At 40.3% G+C, this 20,393-nt stretch overlaps 1 protein-coding gene and 1 long non-coding RNA gene across 2 annotated transcripts in view; one reads left to right on the top strand and one right to left on the bottom strand.

Moving 5' to 3' along the window:
* The window catches only part of ADAMTS5 (ADAM metallopeptidase with thrombospondin type 1 motif 5), a 46,828-nt gene extending 39,571 nt beyond the window's left edge, over window positions 1-7,257 (top strand). Inside the window, 1 exon segment of the mRNA XM_037377724.1 lies at window positions 228-7,257. Coding sequence (XP_037233621.1) covers window positions 228-801 — 574 coding nt within the window. The 3' untranslated portion in view covers window positions 802-7,257.
* On the bottom strand, window positions 5,710-10,245 carry LOC119143443. Its single transcript, XR_005102711.1, has 2 exons — window positions 9,870-10,245; window positions 5,710-9,227 (listed from the first exon to the last, which is right to left on the bottom strand). It is a non-coding gene; the product is annotated as an uncharacterized LOC119143443 (long non-coding RNA).
* Between the last annotated feature and the right edge of the window lie 10,148 nt (window positions 10,246-20,393).

A 20,393-nucleotide genomic window follows, 5' to 3' on the forward strand; every position in this document is an offset into this window, starting at 1 on the left:
TAAGTGCAGTAGAGATCTCTTCAAAAACATAAAGAACGATACAATAGACAAACAGTGGAACCTGGTTAAATGAATCTTAGATGCGCCTCAAGCCAGATGGATTCAGGGCCTGAACCAAAACGAAGCAAGGTGTGTCACGCCCACGACTTCATTAGGCGTTGCTGTAAGACTCGAGGCTTGTGGCGAGCTAGCTACTGAATGCTCTTTTGTTCTTTTCCTTCGTTCAGCAAGGGCTACACAGATGTAGTGAAAATCCCGGAAGGGGCAACTCACATCAAAGTTCGGCAGTTCAAGACTAAGGACCAGAGCAGGTTCACTGCCTACCTGGCCCTCAAAAAGAAAAACGGTGAGTACCTTGTCAATGGAAAATATATGATCTCCACTTCAGAAACAATCATTGACATCAACGGGACTGTCATGAACTACAGCGGCTGGAGTCACAAAGATGATTTCTTGCACGCAATGGGACACTCTGCCACAAAAGAGATTCTTATTGTGCAGATACTTGCAACTGATCCAACTCAGCCAGTGGATGTCCGCTATAGTTTCTTTGTGCCAAAGAAGCAAGGGCAAATGACTAATTCTGTCACCAGCAGTGGCAGCAGCAGCAGCAAAGTAACTCCACAGCTCATGCAACCACGCTGGGTTACAGGGCCGTGGCTTTCTTGTTCTCGAACGTGCGACACGGGATGGCACACCAGGACTGTCCAGTGCAAAGACGGGCATGGAAAATTAGCTAAGGGATGTCTTCTCTCTCAGAGACCATCAGCATTTAAACAGTGCTTGTTGAAAAAGTGTTAACCTGTGGTTCTGATCTTCTTTAAAAGAGGTTTGATTAAGCCATTGTTGACATACTGGTATTAGGTCTGCCCAGACAGAGAGAAGCAAAGGCTTCAATGTACTTACATACAGTCTCAAATTATGGGCAGAATCTGCCTATTTGGACCAAATGAAGATGTGCACTGCTTTGAATAATAGTAGGGTGATCTAAATATGTCAAAAAAAAAAAAAAGAAGCATTAAAGTTGTTATAAGCCCTCTGTGTCTGCAAAAATATAAAATAAAATAATGCAAAAGAAGAAAAACTAGTGAATGGAGGATCCTGGATTATTTGAAGGTTACAGAATCATCTCCCCTTTTTCACCTACCTCTAATACAGTATGTCCTTAGAAAATGTCACATGTACCCATGATACCACAGTAGCTTATTTTATACTGTTTTGTAAATATCTTTCATTTGGTATGTCACTTTATATCACTTGGTTCTATTAAAAAAATCAAAAGACAAACTACATCAGCAAAGTGATTGACCAAAGTATATCTGCAGCCCTTGTGGACTTGTTCCATTCTTCAGAAAGGGCTGCAGATGTTTTACTGGAAAATGAAGAGCTTGCTGCTGGTTTTAAAAAATAATACCTTTTGGTTTTGACAAAAGGAAACACATTTTCATGCTAGGAATTTCCTGACAGCAGATCATTATTCTGTGATGAATACTGTGTTTCCACCAATAAGTTCTCAGAAGGAGCACTGCAGCAGCTTGCTGACCAGGGATTCCCACATGTACATTGCTCAAATACCAGCACCATCAGCGACTCCTCACCATTTATATGTCAGGCACACACAGAAGGAGGATTTGGCTTCTGGGAGGAATTTGTGTACACTTTGCTTGTGAACCTTCCACTAGTTCCAGCTGTGTCACAGCTTGGGATCCTTGTCAATGAGCAAGAGCTGCTAGCTGCTTCTTTCCATAAAATAAAGGCATACTGTATTTTGTAGAAACTAGTTAGAGAACCAAAAATTACAGGTAAGATAATCAAGTGTCTTCTAACTCAGATATTCTGAGGCTGTGTTCAACTGCTTTCTCTGTTGTTTTCTCTATGGCTTCCACCTTGAATCTAACAATGTGTAATGTACCTACATCTTCTGAAGAGGCTATAAAGGTCAAAAAAACACAGCAAGCAGTTAATATTTTATCACTGTTTTGTCCATCATGTCTAACTCTGGTATTCATCTTACCAGCAAAAGTTTGTATCTATTTGTCTTTTTTGATTGTTTTGTGTGTGTTTGGGGTTTTTTTAGAGCTATAAAAGGCATTCATGTTTTGTATATCTACCATATTTGGGAGGAAGAGGGGTCACTAGGAAGTCGAACCACATCAGGATGTGGAGGACTTGCCCAATATCAATAAGACTGTTTCCACAGTACAGGCAGTAGCTCATAATAGTTTTCATTGGCAGCAACTTCTAAATCCCAGTATGGTTTGGTAGAAGTTCTGTGACCAAGGATGGGCATTTCACCATATGCAGGTAACAGCTGGAGGCCTGATAGCAACCCTGATAAAATTGCTTCCTTTTATATCAGCAGGCTTTGAATTAAGCCCGAGGATAACAGGTACCAAAAGAAATGGTTATAATACACTAACGAAAATAGTATCCCATCTGTCTTTTATTATTTCATTCATCCACACACGAGAGAGGAGACTGCAGGAGGATTTTCAGACAAGCCTCACAGCTGTAAGTCAGTGGTACTCAAGCTCTGAAATACCCCAGGCTGTTCTGAAAATCCCAGTCATGGAATCAGTAGAGAAAACTTGTTGGCATGTGTAGCAAGGGCAGGTCTTGCTCCAGGCTGACACAAACATGTTTTTGCAACTGTGGCATGTTTGTATGAACTCTTAGAAAGCATGTGATGATTTCGAAACAGCCCAGCATTGCTGTATCTACAAGTATGAAACCTGGGGAAGTATCTATTTTTGTACCCTGTTCTAAATAAACAGTAATAGGGGCAGGGCTGCCTCCTCTGGCAAAATGAATTACCAATGAATGTTACTAGTCATCATCAGTTTTCAAAAATGGTGTGGCCTTCTTTTTAGGAGTAGTCCTATGCAAAACTGTGGATCTTTAGGAAAATTCCCCACTTAATCTCTGATCCCACGCTAAGAACTGAGATCAAGGCTCTGAATATTTGCAGAGTCTGGAAAGTTAAGATTTATGCCTTCTCTACCTATTAACATAAGATCACTTTGAAGTGTCTTATTTTCCTTTCAAGTAATCTAATTTTTACTCTTATGTATGTATTACAGATGTTCTAGAACCTCTCAAAACATTTCATAACAAGTAGAAACCATCGTGAGAGGAAAATTAAGGAGACTTAATGTGTCTCAGCATAGACTTACATTTGTCTCGGCATACAGCTGCTGCGTTAAGCGGCATTTGCTTTTCCTGTGTTTTATTATAATAGAGGAAGAATATGCAAGTATTTGTCTTTGCATCATAGTAATAATTTATTGTATATTCAACAGGATGGTTAAAGCTTTTGGATGCTATTCAGGCTCCAGAAGAGTAATATCGTACGCGGGTATAAATTTAAAGCTTCCAGCTTCCTTAGATCAAGAGTATCTTTTTTATAGGAAGAGTTTATTTATGACAAGTAAATGAGATCAAACCACTATAGTGACTTTTCTCTTTTCACCAGCATAGTAATGAAGCAAATTAACATGAGCAAAAAGTAGTTGCCTTTACGTGGTGAGAGGGCAAAGGGGATAGACCGAGGAAGCAACCCTAAAAGTGTAAGTTAAACTAGGTCAGCCTGCTCGAGTTAACACTTGCTTTTTAACTGTTCTTTCTAATCAGTTTCCAATTCCAGCCTTTGCTTTTGTCAGTCATAGCTGTCTCATGTAACTGATGAACGAAAAATTGGTGCAGGGTATGTGGCTTTGTCCTTTCAACTTCTGTTCTCAACTGAATTCCTTGTCACTCACACTGTTACGTCATTGTTTACATTACTACCAAGTGTTGCCAAACAGAATTCATAAAACGCGTGTAGGGGATAGAAACATGGAGTATTACTCTTTGCGTAGAAAGAAACTATCCTCAGTGTTAAATTCACTGCTGACTTTTTGGGGCACATCTCCAGTGCCATTAGGTGGAGTTGGACCCCTAAGCATTGGTGGTTTTTAGAGCACCTGTTTTTCAAATAAGACGTTCTCGTTAGGAAAAAGCCTACATCATCTTTGGTTTGACTGTATACAGGAAATTAAATTAGCTGCCCTCCTGTGGAAACAGTTTTATCACAAGGGGGAGAGGGAATAATCTTGTGGATTAATCACAACTGTAAAAAAATAAAAAGCAACACAGCACTGAAAAAAAATAAAATAATTTATTGTTTTTACAACTGGTATGTGAACAGATGTAATGAATTTATTTATTCTTATTTAACAAAAGTACCAATTGTGCAAATTCTATATTTAAAATGTTTTGCTGTCGTCTCTGTCTTTCTCTTTCTTGCTCTTTTAATTTATGCTTCAGATTTGTGTTGAAAGTACGCCTTGTGAGTTTACATAATGTATGGCACTGGTTATTTTTTGTATGTTTTTATTTAGAAAGCTTTCTGCATGAAACAGGAGTATATGTGTATACATGTGTGCACACTGTATAGATTTATATTCTTTTTCTGCTACCATCTTTTTCTTACAGAAGTTATAGATTTTTGATTTTGTGACACCTCATGCTCAAAGCTCCTTGTTACACTTCACTTTGAAAATCTCTCAACCAGCAAGTCATAAAGGTCTGTGGACCAAAATAATAACCCCATACCAGCTCCTAAAAAAGCCAGGCTACAGGCTTGCCTTGCATAGGCACATGCAATTCATGCTGCATGCCTCAATGGTTTACCACCAAAGCTGGCAGGAGTCTTACCCTTTACTTCAGTGGGAGCAAGTTCAGGCTTTTAGTCAATGGGCATCCTCTGTATGTGAATGAAGTTTCTCTGAGTTGTCAGGACAGCACGTGAGTCTTCTCTTATGCAGCTTCTTACGTTTAAGTGAAAACAGCGTAGAGAAACTCATGTGCCTCTTTAAAAATGTATCTGAAACAATGTATGATTTGGTTTATGAAGACTGGACCATTAAGAAAGCTGCTTTTTCAGTCTTTCCGCCATTTATATGCATTTATAGATATGTATATATAGCTATAAAAAATCAAAAGCCTTATTTGGAAGGCTTTGCAATGTTTGACTTCATTGTATTCTACCTCTTTGCACCACATCGAGCAAAGGTAGATGCAAAAAAGCCTGTAAAGCGTTCCCAGTGTTTCCTTGAACATAACAATATCTGTTTGCTTCCACTTTCCATCCAGTCCAACTGCTGCTGAACTCAAGGGAACTTGTATTGTGTCCAGCGTAAGGAAAAAACTGCAATATAGACAAACCTACAGCTTTTCTACAGTCGGTTATTTAGCAATACAAATTACTTCTGTAGCAACTTCACAGTAAGGGCAGTAATACAGACCACAGATAATCTATTTCAAACTGGTGAAAGTTACCTTGCTTATCAGTGCCCGCATTCACACAAGTTAAATTCCAGCTTAGCCTCTCTGCCCAGTGGCTGCTGCAGCCCAGCACTACTGGAGACCCAGAGCAGCCACAAGGCTTTAGATGAATTTGTGACGGCCAGCGGGTGACACTTCCTCACTTAAGACCCACTCCAAAATGCCAGGGAATGACGATAAGCCGTGACTTTGAAATTGGTAGGACAGGTTTTAAATAGGACTCGTAAGGATGAACATTAATAATTGTGGGGTTTCAGCAATATGTTTAGGTGAGTGTTTCTCCTTGTGCTAATGAATGCCCTGCTATTCCTCGACACTGAGGAAGATGGAGCCTATGCCAAGAGCCAAAATTCAATTTTCTGAGCAAGGACTGTGATTTTTTTAAAGAAAGTTGCTTGTTTGGAGGGGTGTGTTCCTTCTTTTAATTGAGTGATTAGTTTTTATAGAGTTGCCGGAGTGCATTATTGCATTCATACTTGTCATTTGTAACATTTTCAAGAGGGTTTTTTGCTGTGGGTACACTGATAGTAGCTTGTATCAGTTCAACATTCTTGCATCAAATAATGTTGCAAATGCAGGTGTGTCTGGTTTATCATGTGGACTGGTAATAACTCTTAACACAAGAGAAATTACTAGGTCCTCAGCTGGCACCACAACATGTAGCTCTGGGGTTTAGAAGATGTTATTACAAGTCCAAGTTTTCAGTGATAACATACAAAATTTGAAATGCCCCAAACATACTCTTAGTCTTCCAGGTGAGTGGGTATAAGCACTTCTCTCCAGGCACACTGTACCAAACACCGTGATAATGTTCCGCTGCTCTTCACACTGCAGAGTTGCAGTTCGAAAACTAAACTCACAATGTCATTTGCCCTGCAAGTTGTCTGTAGAGGCTCAGAGTCGCTATAAGGACACTAAGATAATTTCCACATACATCAGCCTTGCACAGTCAGTGTTGTAACACACACATGGGCACATGTAGAACTTAACTATGGCTAAATGAAAATGCGTATTTTTTGTGTGTGCATGTGTATACTTGTTAATATATAAACACATACATGTACATACATACACAAACAGGTACTTGGGTCTTCATTACTCCCACTCACAGGGCAAAATATTTACACCGGGTTTAGTTACACCTGTGTGAAATCAGAGTAACTTCATTACGTCTTTTGGCTTTGCAGGAGCTGCTTCAGACTTAGACCACTTTAAGTGACAGCATAATTTGTCTTAATTTTTAGGAACTGGTTTACACAATTTATCATATGAACTGTGAAATTTTCAGATAGTTTATCGTATGAAACATACTGACGGTCAAGAATATATGCATATATGCACTGTTAAAATCCCATCAGATACAGGAAATAATATACTGAATTCAAGTAAATTGCAGAAAGTGTATACTCCTGTATAGCAGTAAATCCATTTAATTTCGGTTGCCAGGTCATCGGCCTAACATCAGATAAGATAAAACAAGAGAGGTATTGTAGGGAAGACTAAAAGGAAAGCACAATGTTTGGTTTTGCTTAGTTTATTTCATGTGCCTCTTTATACATGCTATTGGTGTCAGCATATTCTGGGAAGTGTCACTTTGTGCATTACAGATAACTTGGCTGAAATACCAGTACCCTTTGAAAACACAAGATGTGTCACAAAATTTTTTTTCATCCCAGTATGTGTCTAATCAAAGAGACTTAACATTTTTAGAGCACTACTATGTCAGCCAGTTTACATCATAAATAATATGTTATGCAAAATATAAATTCATTTAAACGGAATTGTACAAGGTCTACACTGTACTGTGACACATTGAAGGCCAATATTTTGTTTTGTAAACTATTACTTATGTATAATTTACCAGTTGTAATCTTAAAACATTTGATTCTGTGATTTCAGTAAAAGTAATAAATATAAACTGTATCATAGGTCCAACATTTGTGTTCTATATGGTATGTTTGTGTGCTACTGTGTGCCATTTGTGCCCCACTAGAGACAGACAAGCATAAAGAGATTGAGCTGATCCCTGCATTAAAACATAAATATTCTTTCTATATGTAAACACTGTACTTCAGTTGTGGTGGAGTGGAGTTCTGTCAAAGTGGATTTGTAAGTCATGAAACTGAACAGGGAAGCGTAGGAAGTGGCATTCGGTGCCCTTCCAGAGCCTTGGACAAAGCTCCTGTTTGTTGCAGTTCAGAAAGACTGTACGTACTGAGATCTGAGCCTCCCCAAAGTCCCCATGAAATCCAGGGGATCTGTCCAAAAGCAACATCCTGCAGAATTAGTGGATTAGATATTCAGAATGAGATTCATAATTAGCCATATAAACTAATCTAAGAGGAGGAAAAGCCTGCCGGAACAGGTAATGGCCGTGTATGATACGTGCAGAAGTGGTGGCACAGCATACGTGTCGCAGGAAAGATAAGAGCAGTAATTAGGGGATTGGGCTGGTGAGACAGTTGAAGTGTAGCTCTTAAGATGGGTTATTACCCAGACTTATATTTCTAATAGAACCCTATTATTATGCATTACAGTTCAATTTTCATGCTGATTTCTTGCTTATCCTTTCTCATTCCACATCACTAAGCTGGAGTTTTTCTTGTTCCTGGAAATGATGCTTTCTTTCCAAAAGTGAAAGCAAACTCATCCTGTCTAAATCTTACCCCATGTGCATGTCTAATCTATTGATTGCTGGCCTTTTAATTAATTTTGGATTTTGCCTTTTATTAATGTGGAGGTTTTGCTTTACTTTCTTTTACAAATTGTAAATTAAATTGATTCTTATTTACAGAAACAATTTACATATGCCTCAGAATAGCTTTTTTCCTAGGCTGTTCAAAGGCAGTGAAGCTTTACAGAGCTGCAAATACCTATAGAGTGTCCCAATGTCTTCAGAAAAAATTGTCCTTATTAGACAAATTTTTCTATTAAGACTATATATAAATCTGCTGGAACCACATTGCAAGAGAACTGTCCTGCTAGTGCTTGTACAGGGTATGTCTATATGTATGCACAATATTACATACTTGTATTACTACTACTACATAGTCTATATAAAGATGTTTCAGAAGATCTTGCTTATACATTTACAGTTGTTGGTTATGAGACGGGTTGCCGCCCATCAGAAAGCACACAGTGGTCAACATCAGTGAAGGGTGCAGTGGAAGCCCCATGCTAGAAGGCGGTTTTACCGTTTACCCTGCATAAAGGGTTTTAGGGAGATCAGCCATCTACTACGCTCTTCAGTAAAAATTAGCTAACAGGTTTTCTTCCCTCCCTGCATCTTTCCTCAGCCAGAGTCCCAGAGCAGAGCAAAACCTCCATGAACTCTTTGTCTCCTCCTGCCCACCTGCAGGTAGAAATAGAAGACGTGCAAACTATGCCACAACTTTGTCCTCTACTTTATAGATACTTTTTGTCTCTTACAGAATTCCACAAGTGTTACCATCTCAGAGATACATCAGTACCTCTTCTGTATTTTTGGCTGCATAGCGAGCTGCAATATCACCAAGTGATTCTGGCAAGTCCTATCTTGCCAAAATTCCATTTTTATTTCCACAGTAGCTCAGAGAAAGCCATTACTGGGAATGGAAATCCATTTGTATACAAATTAGATAGGGCTGACACAGCAGTATAGAATTTCTCAGATGTCCAGCACTGTCATAATCCCATTACAGTGCAGGGACTGTTCTGTATCAGGAAGATGAAGTCATTCTCTCTTAATGTATTTTCCATCTCTTCACAATGTGGCATTTCACCTCTTCAGAAATTACATGTAGTTACACATGAGGAGGGAGACTTCTATTCCCAAGATTCTGAACTTGAAGACCCAAATCTCATTTTTAGGTGAGGATGCAAGATGGATTTGATCCAATTTCAATCCTCTAGTCAAACTGATCCTGTTAACAAAACAAAACAAAAAACAACAAAAAAAGTTTGGAAACCTCAAATTATATCCAATAATTAAACTAGAAAACATTCAAGTTTTCCACAGTGCTTACACTGTTGCCTCACTCTCCTTATGCTGTGCTCTGCAAAGTTCAAAGTAATAAATTCATCATACTTAGATCACTTGGCATTCTAAGCTGACCCAAGGATAGGGTTGAAGAGTAAACGTGTGGGAAAAATAATTTAACAAAAGTCAAGGAAAAAATATTATTTTCCATGCTTGGAGGACCAGGGCGGCAATCTCTTTTCTTTCCCTTGATTATTCTGGGAAAAGTATGTCTAAGTGAAAGTGCACAGACATTTTTTTAAGCAGCTGCTCAAGAAAGCTTTGTTGTAGCAATCACATGCAACTTAAGGATGAGCTTATTAAAACAGCCATTGCCGCCACAGTCTCACTGCTCCAAGTGTTGCTAAACAAATACAATAAGACAGGATAGTCAGATGAAGTTCTGGAGAATGCATGTGCATAGGTATGGGAGAGAGAGAGAGATGCCTCGAAACGCATAAGGGGTAAGAAGTGTTACATTCTGTAATCTTTGTTGGCTTTAATGAATTTTGCCACAGGAACCTCATAAGCATACGTTTTTGCCTACCTGTAATTTGGTTCACTGCTGTGTCTTTATTTCTTCCATCTATTCCTTTGTCTCAGTAAGACTTTACCTAAGGGACCCAAATATGTAGAATTAAAGCCAAACCCTCCTGCACATCTCTGACTGCACAAGCCTGAGTTCTGCTGAATCAGGTGAGCAGCAATGCTTCCCAGTAAGACATGACTGCTGCCAGATGGGCAGCAAAGGAACAGTGTCCCCTGCTCTCGGGACTGTTGGGAGAAGAGGAGAGCAGGGGGTGAGCCTGGCAGCACTGCACAAGAGCCCCGCTGGCACTGACTCTGGGGCTGTCTCGAGGGGTGAAGCTGGCTGAACGTTCAGATCCTGTGTATGTGCAAGAACATGCCTATCTCTAGCTCATCCGAGTGCTTTGCACAGGTGTGCATCAGAAATTAAACCTTTTTATAGAGCTGGCTCTGTTAGTCATCTTTCCCCCCCCCCCCCCCTTGCATATTTGGGGTGTTACTTTGTGGGAATGCAGTCGAAGTGGATTTTGCATTTTTTGCGCCAGGGGCACTGAGGCATTTACTCCTTTCAAGGTTTAAATTGCTGCGGAGGCAGGTGTTTTGCCCAGGCCCTTGGCTGGTGGGAGCTGGGTATTCTCGTGCCCATTGATAATTTTGCTTATCTGCTGTGATGATTGAAGGCCATATGCCCTTATAAGGTTTACAGACGTAAATTCTTCTCGAGCCAGGCAGATAACCACAGAAGGTCCATATGCATGTATTGGTGCACATCCTTGCAAAAAAATGTGCAAATTGCACTTGACTGTCAATCCAGTAGGGAGGCCCATTGGAAACCAACCCCGTGCAGCCCTAAGGCCATGAAGGTACCACAGAGAAACATCTGCTTGGTAAGCAGGAAGGCACCGGCGCAGCGAACATCGCTATGGTCCCATAGTGCCTGAAAGCATCAGGTAACTCACATCTTGAAACAGTTGGAAGCTGGCAGCAGGCCACCTAGGCAATTGCTTAGATGGCAGCTACCCAACGGGTTGGCAAACAAGCTTAGTTACCTAGTAAAGGTGGTCTGTAACTAAAGGGCAACGAAAATTATACTGGAAACTTTCAGAGCACTTTAAAGTGGTCAATTTAAGACAGGGCCCTGCCCACTGGAAGTGGTCCTTTGCTGAAGGCCTCGCTGTGCTAGCACTGGTTTTGTCCAGAAAAAACAGTGTTAGATGCATTCTGTGTGGGCTGGGAGGAATGTTTTCACACTGATATTTATGTGGCATACTAAGATCTGACAGCCATCCAAAGGGGGTTCAGCCAGTATTTCATTTTAAATATATGCTGCACACAACCGAATAAAAGCACATGAAACGGCATTGCTTCTGAGGGGTACACTGAACGGCAGAGCAGCCGCAGAGAGCACAGACAGACTCCGTATGGTAAACCAGTGGCTACGGAGATATAGGTTCTTTCAACAGGAATTTGAGCTATGAAAGGATTTAAGGGGAAATTACCAACCAGTCTGGCATTCAAATGCCAAAATACACAGTCAGACTCTTGGCTGCACAGGCACGCTGTAATGCTCTTCAGCTTCATTTCAAAGGAGAAGGGAAGTTGCAGGACTTCTCTGTGCAAACCTCAGCCTCTTCATGTATGCAGGAAATCACCATCAAAACACTATCCCTTCACCGAGTTAAAACAAAATAGTGATCTGAAGTAATATATATGAACTTTTTCTTCAGAGAAGAGGAGAAAGAACCAAAGGATGTTTTCTTTCCCTTTCCATCAGAGTAATTATTATTTTGGGATGAGTTCATTGTGTATTTTTGGCACTTTTTTTTCCCCAAAAAAAAGTTTCCTAAGGCAAGCCAGAGCTAGAACCTAAAACAAGTTACGAGGTTACTGTGGAACAACTTTGCCTCCAAAAAGTCTCTGCCTGCCTCAGCCTGCTGAAGGCCTTCCCAGTACAGCTCCAGTCTCAGGCTCCTGTTCCCCAGAGCCTGCACCTTCTGCCCCAGGAGCCATTTCCTTTGGCTGCACTCATAATGTTTAAGTCATCACCTGGTTTGTTTTCAGAGCTAGTCAGGTTTCTAGAAATATATAAAAGAGGATGTTGAAGACCAAGTAGATTAAGGAGGGGAAAAAAAAACACATCAGCAAAAAAAAGTAGGAGATGTAGTTACTTCTTATTTACAACTACAAAGAAAAAGAGGGGGGAAAGCTCTGAGAAGGAACAGTATCTACAAACAGTATCTTTTCTATCTTGAGGCTGGGTGTAAGCTATAACCAGACAGCATCCAAAACCTTTGGAAAGCTCAAGGAGTTAATTTAGATCTTACAGAAATCCATCCATTGGGGTAAACTTCAAGATACAAAGCAGAACAGCTAAAATAAGAGAAGGGAGTAGTGACAGAGGAAAAAATGCTTTACTTTTCAGTTAGATACAGCAAGGGACAAGAAGTAACTCAGAAGGGAGCTCAGACAGTTTAGGATAATTTCATACAAGATTAAACTTATCAGATAAATGTAAAGAACAAAAATTTTTGATTCTATAAGGATAAATATGGATTTCCATTAGAAGTAATAGCTGAACACTTCATGGCCCGATTTTTTATGACAATGTGGATATTGTTACTAAAAAAACCCTGAAGATTGCAGCCCAGATGGGTTCATCATTTTAAGCCGGTTTAAAGCTTGAAATAAAATCTTAGGTGATTTATTTAGTTAGATATGCCAGGAGGTTCCTACTGCTGCATGGAAGCAATTGTAGCTGTAATATACATTACAACTCACAAAGGGGTGTGAGTGAATCAGTCATTCCTAATGTACTTCCTCGTGTAACACCTGCTTTTAAAGCAAAGGGTTGGTGGGTAAACTAAAAAGTTTCTTTGATACACGTGCTTAGGCTAGTAAGATGTACCATAGGAAACGCACCTCACAGACAAAGGATTTAGATTTCAGATTGATTAACAAATACCCGAAGGGGTCTTGATGTTGACACACAAGAGAAAGCCACAGGCTGAACAAAACGTGGGAGCACTTCTCTCCACGGGACCAGAGTAAAGGTCGCAGCTAAAGGTGCACCGTGACCATGGGTTGCAAAGGCTCTTTGAGAGACAGTCTCATAGGTTCTGACCCCAGAAATTTGTGAGAATGAAGGAATAAAGCCTGCCCGGCAGCCACTGTTTAAGCAGGGGTATGAGTCCAACTCACGTGACTAGTTCAGTAAAGGTCCCGTGAGTAAATAAATAGCTCGGTCATTTGGGACACATCTCAAAGCACTGCAGGGGAGTAGCCAGAGGACCACAAAAACTATATTGGTATCTGTATGGCAACAGACAGAGGTTATTTTAGCAGTGTGAAATGTTTTCTGACTCCAACAGCACACAAAAAAAAGTGCCAAAGCAATTTGCCAGTGACAATAATATGTGGTGCAATGTCGAGGATGAAAAACCTTTGTCTGGGTTTGACCCAGTATAAACCATCTCTGGGTCTACTCCAGTAATATTCAGTGTTAACCAGCTATATCTGGGCTTTTTATCTGAGTAGTATCTGTCACTTGAATACAGATACATATTAAGTTATATTTACAGTTAAGGCAGCCCTTAGTGTTGACTTAAAATGTAACTCATATTTCTAAATCATTTCAGTGAATTTGTAAATCCCATCCTTAAAGTTTTTGAAAAACATATATTTTTATTTTTTTAGTGCGCTATTTAACACCATACTGTGATTCTAGCCAAGCCCTGAAATCCCACGCAAGGCAGATTATGTTCAGTTCTCTGGCTGTCTACATATTTTCCTCCCCTATGTACCTTACAAGCCAATGCCTGAATATAGCCCTAAAAGGATACCCTTAGCATACACCCAAGAGACCACATTCAGTAACCTGTCACCCATCATACTGAACTGATTGATTCTACCAGCGTTGTTAATAAAAGAGTAATTTCAAAAATGTCTCTTTACTTAAAACCTTTTTTTTTTTCTTTAATGGTATAGTAGTTATGGCAACCTGCCACCTCTGCTGCCAAAAGCCACAATCCATCCATGAAAAAGAGCTCCTCCATCCAAACACATTTTTCAGTGGACAGCAGCATTCCCTGGCTTGAGCACACTTCCCTTCCCTTCTGGCAAACTGGAAGCCAAAACAAAATCTGTAACAAATGTGAGCTAAGAGTGAGGAATTAAGTGAACTTCTTGCAAATGACTTTGTATTTTTACACGTACATGCAAGAAAAAAGAAAAAAAAAAATCTCAGGGGGCGGGGGGGGGGGGGAGCGGGTTATGGTAGAGAAAAACCCAGCCACTCTCCAGGGCTGTTCAATGAAAGAAAATGTTTTCCTTTCTTAGAATGCATGTTTGGGATTCAAACGGACTTAAAAGTCTTGCCATAATAGTAATTAAAAAATTTGTTAGTTATTTCCCCTTCTCTCTTAGTTTTATTCTACCATAGAGGTCAGTGGCAGGATTTCTTGAGTCTCGCATATTTCCTGCATGATGATCAAAGTTTGCTTTATGAATTTGAAAATAAAATGTTCCTGTGCTTTGCTAGTACAAAACTCTGCTTCTATGAGCAGGCCTTTCTGGTCTTGACACAAATAATTCTAAATTTCCTGTTTGACAACAGGGTAAAGCTTTTAGAAAAGCTTTACAATTATTTTTATTGACTGTATTTATAAATATTATTTTCTCTCCCTAGACATTATTCCAATGCACAGTTATGTGGAGCTTCCTTGTCTTTCCCTTGCCCTGTTGGCTGTGACCTTTTACCCACTCACAAAATAATTAGTACATTTTCCAGCAGATAGCTGGATGATTTCATGCTCTTTTATTATGAGAAAAAATTGTAACAGGCCACTTGAGCAAACAGTTTCATGTGCTGTTCTTTCAAGCCCCTGTATAGCAAGTTAATACAAATGTGCAAGAATGTCAAAAAATCAAATTAATCAAGAACTGTGACAACAATGAGACGAACAGCCACTTAAAAAGCAGGAATTCTCTTATTGACTAAATTTGGAAGTTTTATTAACATGCAACACAACCATCATGATACAAGTCACTTTGAGATTTTTGGTGGTGTGTGAGAAGACAAGGCTCAAGTTCCAGTACTAATTAGGCATTGCACATGGTGATCATTAATAATTTCCACCACAGTAGCTTCAGCCTACAAGATACTTTGCAAACAAATTGCAGAAACACAGTGTAGACAGTGCAAGCACCCAAAAGCACATACAGTACAAGCCTGAAGTTATGAAAAATATAGGGAAAGGAAAAGTAACAGCAGAGATACAGGTCCAATCCAAAATTGTGAGGACGATATTACTACAGTTATGCTTCCAAGCTCAGCATTGCCTAGTATGCTGTGTTAATGCAGTTCTCACTGATTAAAACTCTTTTTCTCCCCATGAAGTACCAGCCTTACTGAGATTTTTGCCTTCAAAATTATTTTCACTGCCTCCATGCAAGTGATGTATTATATAGCTATGTTAGGCATTTTAGCTTCTATAAATCAATAAACATAAAGAGCTATTGCAATAGGACTTCAGAGTATTTAGAAATGCCTTCCCACTGGTTAGCTTAATGGCAGGAGTCATCAAGAGGCCCCCTCACGCATGTTCTTGGTGTGCAAGCAAGTTGTGTGGCTAATGGCAGAGTTACATGAGCCCCCTCTGTGGAGTAGTTTCAAAAAAGAAGGTTGCACACCAACAGGGATGTCTGCTCACTGCTTTTGTCTCCAATTCCCAAACCTGAGCCAACATGCATTGCAACAACAGGAGAATGAAAAGAAATTAGAAGAAAAGGCAAAGCATATACGAATGATGCCACAAAATGAAGTTTGCATCTCCAAGGATTCACTGATTCATTGCTTGGATTTTCTCCCAAACAAGCTATGCTGGGTTGATCCAGGACTAACCTAGCTCAAAGAAAGTGTTGCCATTTGAAGCATAATCCTAATCAAATATCCCCACATTTCCCTTAATGGTGAAGTTGAGCTGCAAGATTTCAGAATTTGCCTATGCTGACACAGGTCAAATGAAGTGATGACAAACAAAGAGGCACCAGAAGATACCCTTGCCCCTGTTTCCCAGCTGAAGCAACTGGAAGACATAAAAGTCATAATTACCCTGTTTTAAGTCACACAGTGAGCAGAAACACAGCCAGGAACGTACCATGGTCTTCTAGGCTCCAAAATAGTGATATACAACAACTGTTCCTCCTTTAACAGGATTTTTCACAGCTGCTTTCAGCATCAGGTTGACATTCTCAGCCATTTGTTTCTTTCAGGTCCCCCCTTGTAGCTGCATCCACAGAAGGAAGCAGTTCCCCGCAGCAGACAGCAGCATCTGTCCTACCTACAGTAGCTCTTCAAGTGGCTTTATTTAGTCAGCCTAGGCACCTGTGCTAATTGACAGAAAAGCAGGCACTCAAACTTGTGGCTCTTGCCATTGACCTTAGGGTAAGATGAACAGGGCCCACAAGCTCTTGTTTCTCTCCATGGGTTTAGGTTATTAGATATGGAGAAGGCTTCCACCTTTGACCAGGCAAATCCGTCCCTGACCTCCAACTGCTCTACAGACTGCCCTATGGTACAATGGTTGACTTCTATGCAAGTTGGTCTATAAAGACAAACACTGATGTCATAAATTATTCCAGTAGCATTTTGTCTGCCAAGAGTGTATTACACTGTTCCTATTACTATTTTTTTTTAAAGTCTAAATACATAAAATTGTAGCAACTGTTTCATAGTCTTCCAAAAAATTTAAAAACCTATTTTGACAGTGGGGAGGGGTTTTCTCTCATGGACTTTCAAATCTGCATCTGAAACAGTCTTTATAGGTGCCTTTTAGATTGAACAGGGATAAAATTGGCACTTCACACATGCTATTCATTTCACTCTACAGTACACGTCCATAACGGGTTAGATGAATTGCACATTACAAATGTGTATTTCTTTCTAGAGACAAAGGGAGATAGGTTTCAGATATAGGCAGCTACAGTGCAGATGTCTGAAGCTGAGTGAGATGAATCTCATCCCAGCTCCAAAAGGCCTGAAAGTTCTTGGGAGCAGTATGCAGTTTCCAAAGGTTTTCAAGTAAAAACTCAGCTCCAAAGGGCTGCAATTCTTTCCAAAAATTGACTGGATGAAGGCAGGTTTGTTCTGCAGTATTTTTTTTCACTGAGCTACCATTGTGAGAATTAGTAATGTTCCAGTTCAGACTCCCTCCCTCCCTATCATCCCTCCCCTTACATCCTCCAGCTCTTACTTCATTGCAAAGTTATCTTTAACCTTGTGTTAGAAACTATACATCCTCTTTGGTATAGAAAATATCTGCAGTGAATTCAAAACCCCTCATAATGTGAAGGTTATACATATCGCAGTGATTGTCAGAAAAATGCTTTCCTTCCCTCCCCCCACCCCAAAATATACTCCTGTGGAGTGATCTAATTTTTATGCTAAGACTTATTTGCATTTTTTTTACTAAGATTAAGTCATTTAAAATCAAATTATGAAGGCCTTGGAGGGATGTGCAAGTATTTGTTTCACTTAGGCTTGACATGCAATATTAAAATGATACATTACTACAGAGCTTTTAAACTCAAATATTGAATTATATATTAGTACTCGCTATTACAACTCAGTATCCCTATTATACATCTAATATTGGTAAGCCTTTAGCTTCAACGAACTGTGAAAATGAGATTCAAAATGTAATCACGAAAAATATGGTGGCTTTGAATGCTATGTGTTGTGCAGAACCTCTCAGTGAGTAGATCTTGTTGCTATGCTATAAGCACAGATAGAACCCAGCTCTTTGCCCATTCATTGTATGCATACATCCACTATCTCTTCTTTTTTGGCTTCATTACCCCATGGTGAATAAATGCAATCAAGCCAGCTGCTGCTTCCATGCCTGCGCAAAGTTTTTCCACAGGTACCACTAAATTCCCTTGAATATGCTCCAGCTCATTCCCTGAAGAAAATTCTGACATGCAAGATTCTTTTTTCAATTAGAACTAAATAGTGGCTATAACTTAACCATATTATAACCAAATTATTATATCAGCTAAATGCCTTACCTGAGCTATCAAAAAAAAAAAAAAAAAAAAAAGGGGGGGGGGGGAATCCTATTCAAATGTAAAACCTTGGCTCCCTTCTCTGAGCTGACAAATTGTTTTACATGCCTTTAATTTCATGAGTGCATAGATCTATGGAGAGCTCAACACTCCGTATGCATCTGTGCTAGGTGTGGCAGTAAGAAAGGCAGAAGTGAGCAAAATACTGGACTCATTGAGGGGACAAGCTCTGGAGAAAGTGGTGTGGACTCATTGAGGGGACAAGCTCTGGAGAAAGTGGTGAAAGAACTTTTTGTATCTGGGCAGACTTTCTACTGCTCGATTCCCACTACATCACTCCTGGTTCCTGGGAAGTTTCTTTTTATCCTTCTACATTAGCTGTAGGTTTACAGGCAACCACATCCAAAAGAGAAGCCTCACAATCCAGGGGAATCAAACATTTGTGGAAGGCATCAGACCTCTCAACTCCTTTTGGTAACCTAGATTATTTCTGCTCTAAGCAAATGTGTGTTCTTTCATTTGTATCATTTATTATTAACATGTGGTATTTGATTAAAATCATGAAACTGAAGTCACAGTAAAATAATTGCTCCTACAGGATGTGAGGATTCCTCCTCCAGCACTTTTTTTGAACACTCTCATCTTTAGGATCTATTATAAATTGGATCCCATTACTGAATTTTCAGAGATTATAAGTATGAATGAGATGTTTTTTGCTCCTTCAGCTATTCCATCATAAAATGGAAGGTGACTAGTGGAAACACGTCTTGTTCTTCCCATCACAGACAACTAAGCTGATCTAAATATCAAAATAATCAGCCCTACCTATTAAAAAACGCAATGACAATAGGCCAGAACTTCCCCTTGCTAACACTTGTCATTCCATGTAGCTCTGTGGGCATTGCTGGAATCATTCCACATTGCACCCACATAAATTAACAGCACTTCTGGCCAAATAACCACAGATTTTAAAAGGTCAATGTACAGCAATGACATCAGTAGCTTCTAAAGAAACAAATATTTTAAGTGCAGTGCTTAATTCCTAAGTAATTTTCACACATTTTCACTTACAAAATATCACATTTTCATGTTTTCAAATATTTCATGTGGGTCTAGAAAGGTAATATTTACAGTACAATGTTTATCTGCTTATATAAAAGTCTTTGTCTTCCAGAAGGTCTGCAGAGAAGGACCTGGGAGTTCTGGTGGCCAGCAGGTTGTCCATGAGCCAGCAGGGTGCCCCTGGGGCCAAGAAGGCCAGTGGGATCCTGGCGGGCAATAGAAGGACCATGGCCAGCAGGTCGAGGGAGGTGATCCTCCCCTCTACTCTGCCCTGGTTAGGCTGCATCTGGAGTGCTGTGTCCAGTGCTGGGCTCCCCAGTTCAAGAGAGACAGGGAACTACTGGAGGGTCCAGCTACAAAGATGGCTGGGGGCCTGCAGCATCTCCCTTATGTGGAAAGGCTGAGAGAGCTGGGCCTTTTAGCCTGCGGGAGAGAAGACTGGAAAGAGATCAACGTCTACAAAAATATCTAAGGGCAAGTGTCAAGAGGATGGGGCCAGGCTCTTTTCAGTGGTGCCCAGTGACAGCACAAGGGGCAATGGACACAAACTCCAACACAAGAAGTTCCACCTGAATATGAGGAAGAACTTCTTTACCTTGAGGGTGACAGAGCCCTGGAGCAAGTTGGCCAGAGAGGCTGTGGAGTCTCCTTCTCTGGAGACATTAAAAACCCACCTGGATGTAACTGCAACCTGCTGTAGGTGAACCTGCTTTAGCAGGGGGTTGGACTAGATCGTCCCTAGAGGTCCCTTCCAAACCTGACCATTCTGTGATTCTGTGACTTCTACTTTTAAACACAAAATTAAGCTAGTGAACTATTTCTTTGAGTATTATCAGCAAATTTTGCCTCTGTGTGTGACTAAAGGTTGTTTAGTGCCATCTTTTGGGTGGTCCTAATACTACAGAACAGTTCAATCAAATCAGTTACGCATTTGCCATCATTCCCTTGGCTAGGAAGCCATGTGTTACTAGTTCCCTAAACTTGTTTCCAGAGAGTTTGGGGGTTTTATTCTAGATTACAGCTCTCCATAAGATTTTGCTTTCTAATGTATGTGAGCACTCTAAAGAAGAAATGGGCAGAGATGAAGCGGGCTGTGCTGGTTTCAGCTGTGCTAGTCGGGGGTGCAGGAATGGGGGCACTATTGGCCACCATGGGACCAGCCTGGCAGAATCAGTGAAACAAAGGCAAGGAGGTACAACCGGTGACAGCAGGTGTAATTAAACCATAGAGGCAGATTGATGCTTGACAGCTAGATGAGAAAACAGGCGTTTAGGCCTCCTGCTTGGCACAAGGCTGTTGTGGAGATTCTGGGGATGGGAAGTGCCTGTAGAACTCATGTACCTACTTTGAGAATTGAAAGGAAAACGGGTTGGAGGAGCTCTTTGAAACTGGACAAATACTGCAGTTTCTACAAGCTCCT

Source organism: Falco rusticolus, chromosome 2 (assembly GCF_015220075.1).
Source record: "Falco rusticolus isolate bFalRus1 chromosome 2, bFalRus1.pri, whole genome shotgun sequence".
Taxonomy (NCBI): Eukaryota; Metazoa; Chordata; class Aves; order Falconiformes; family Falconidae; genus Falco; species Falco rusticolus.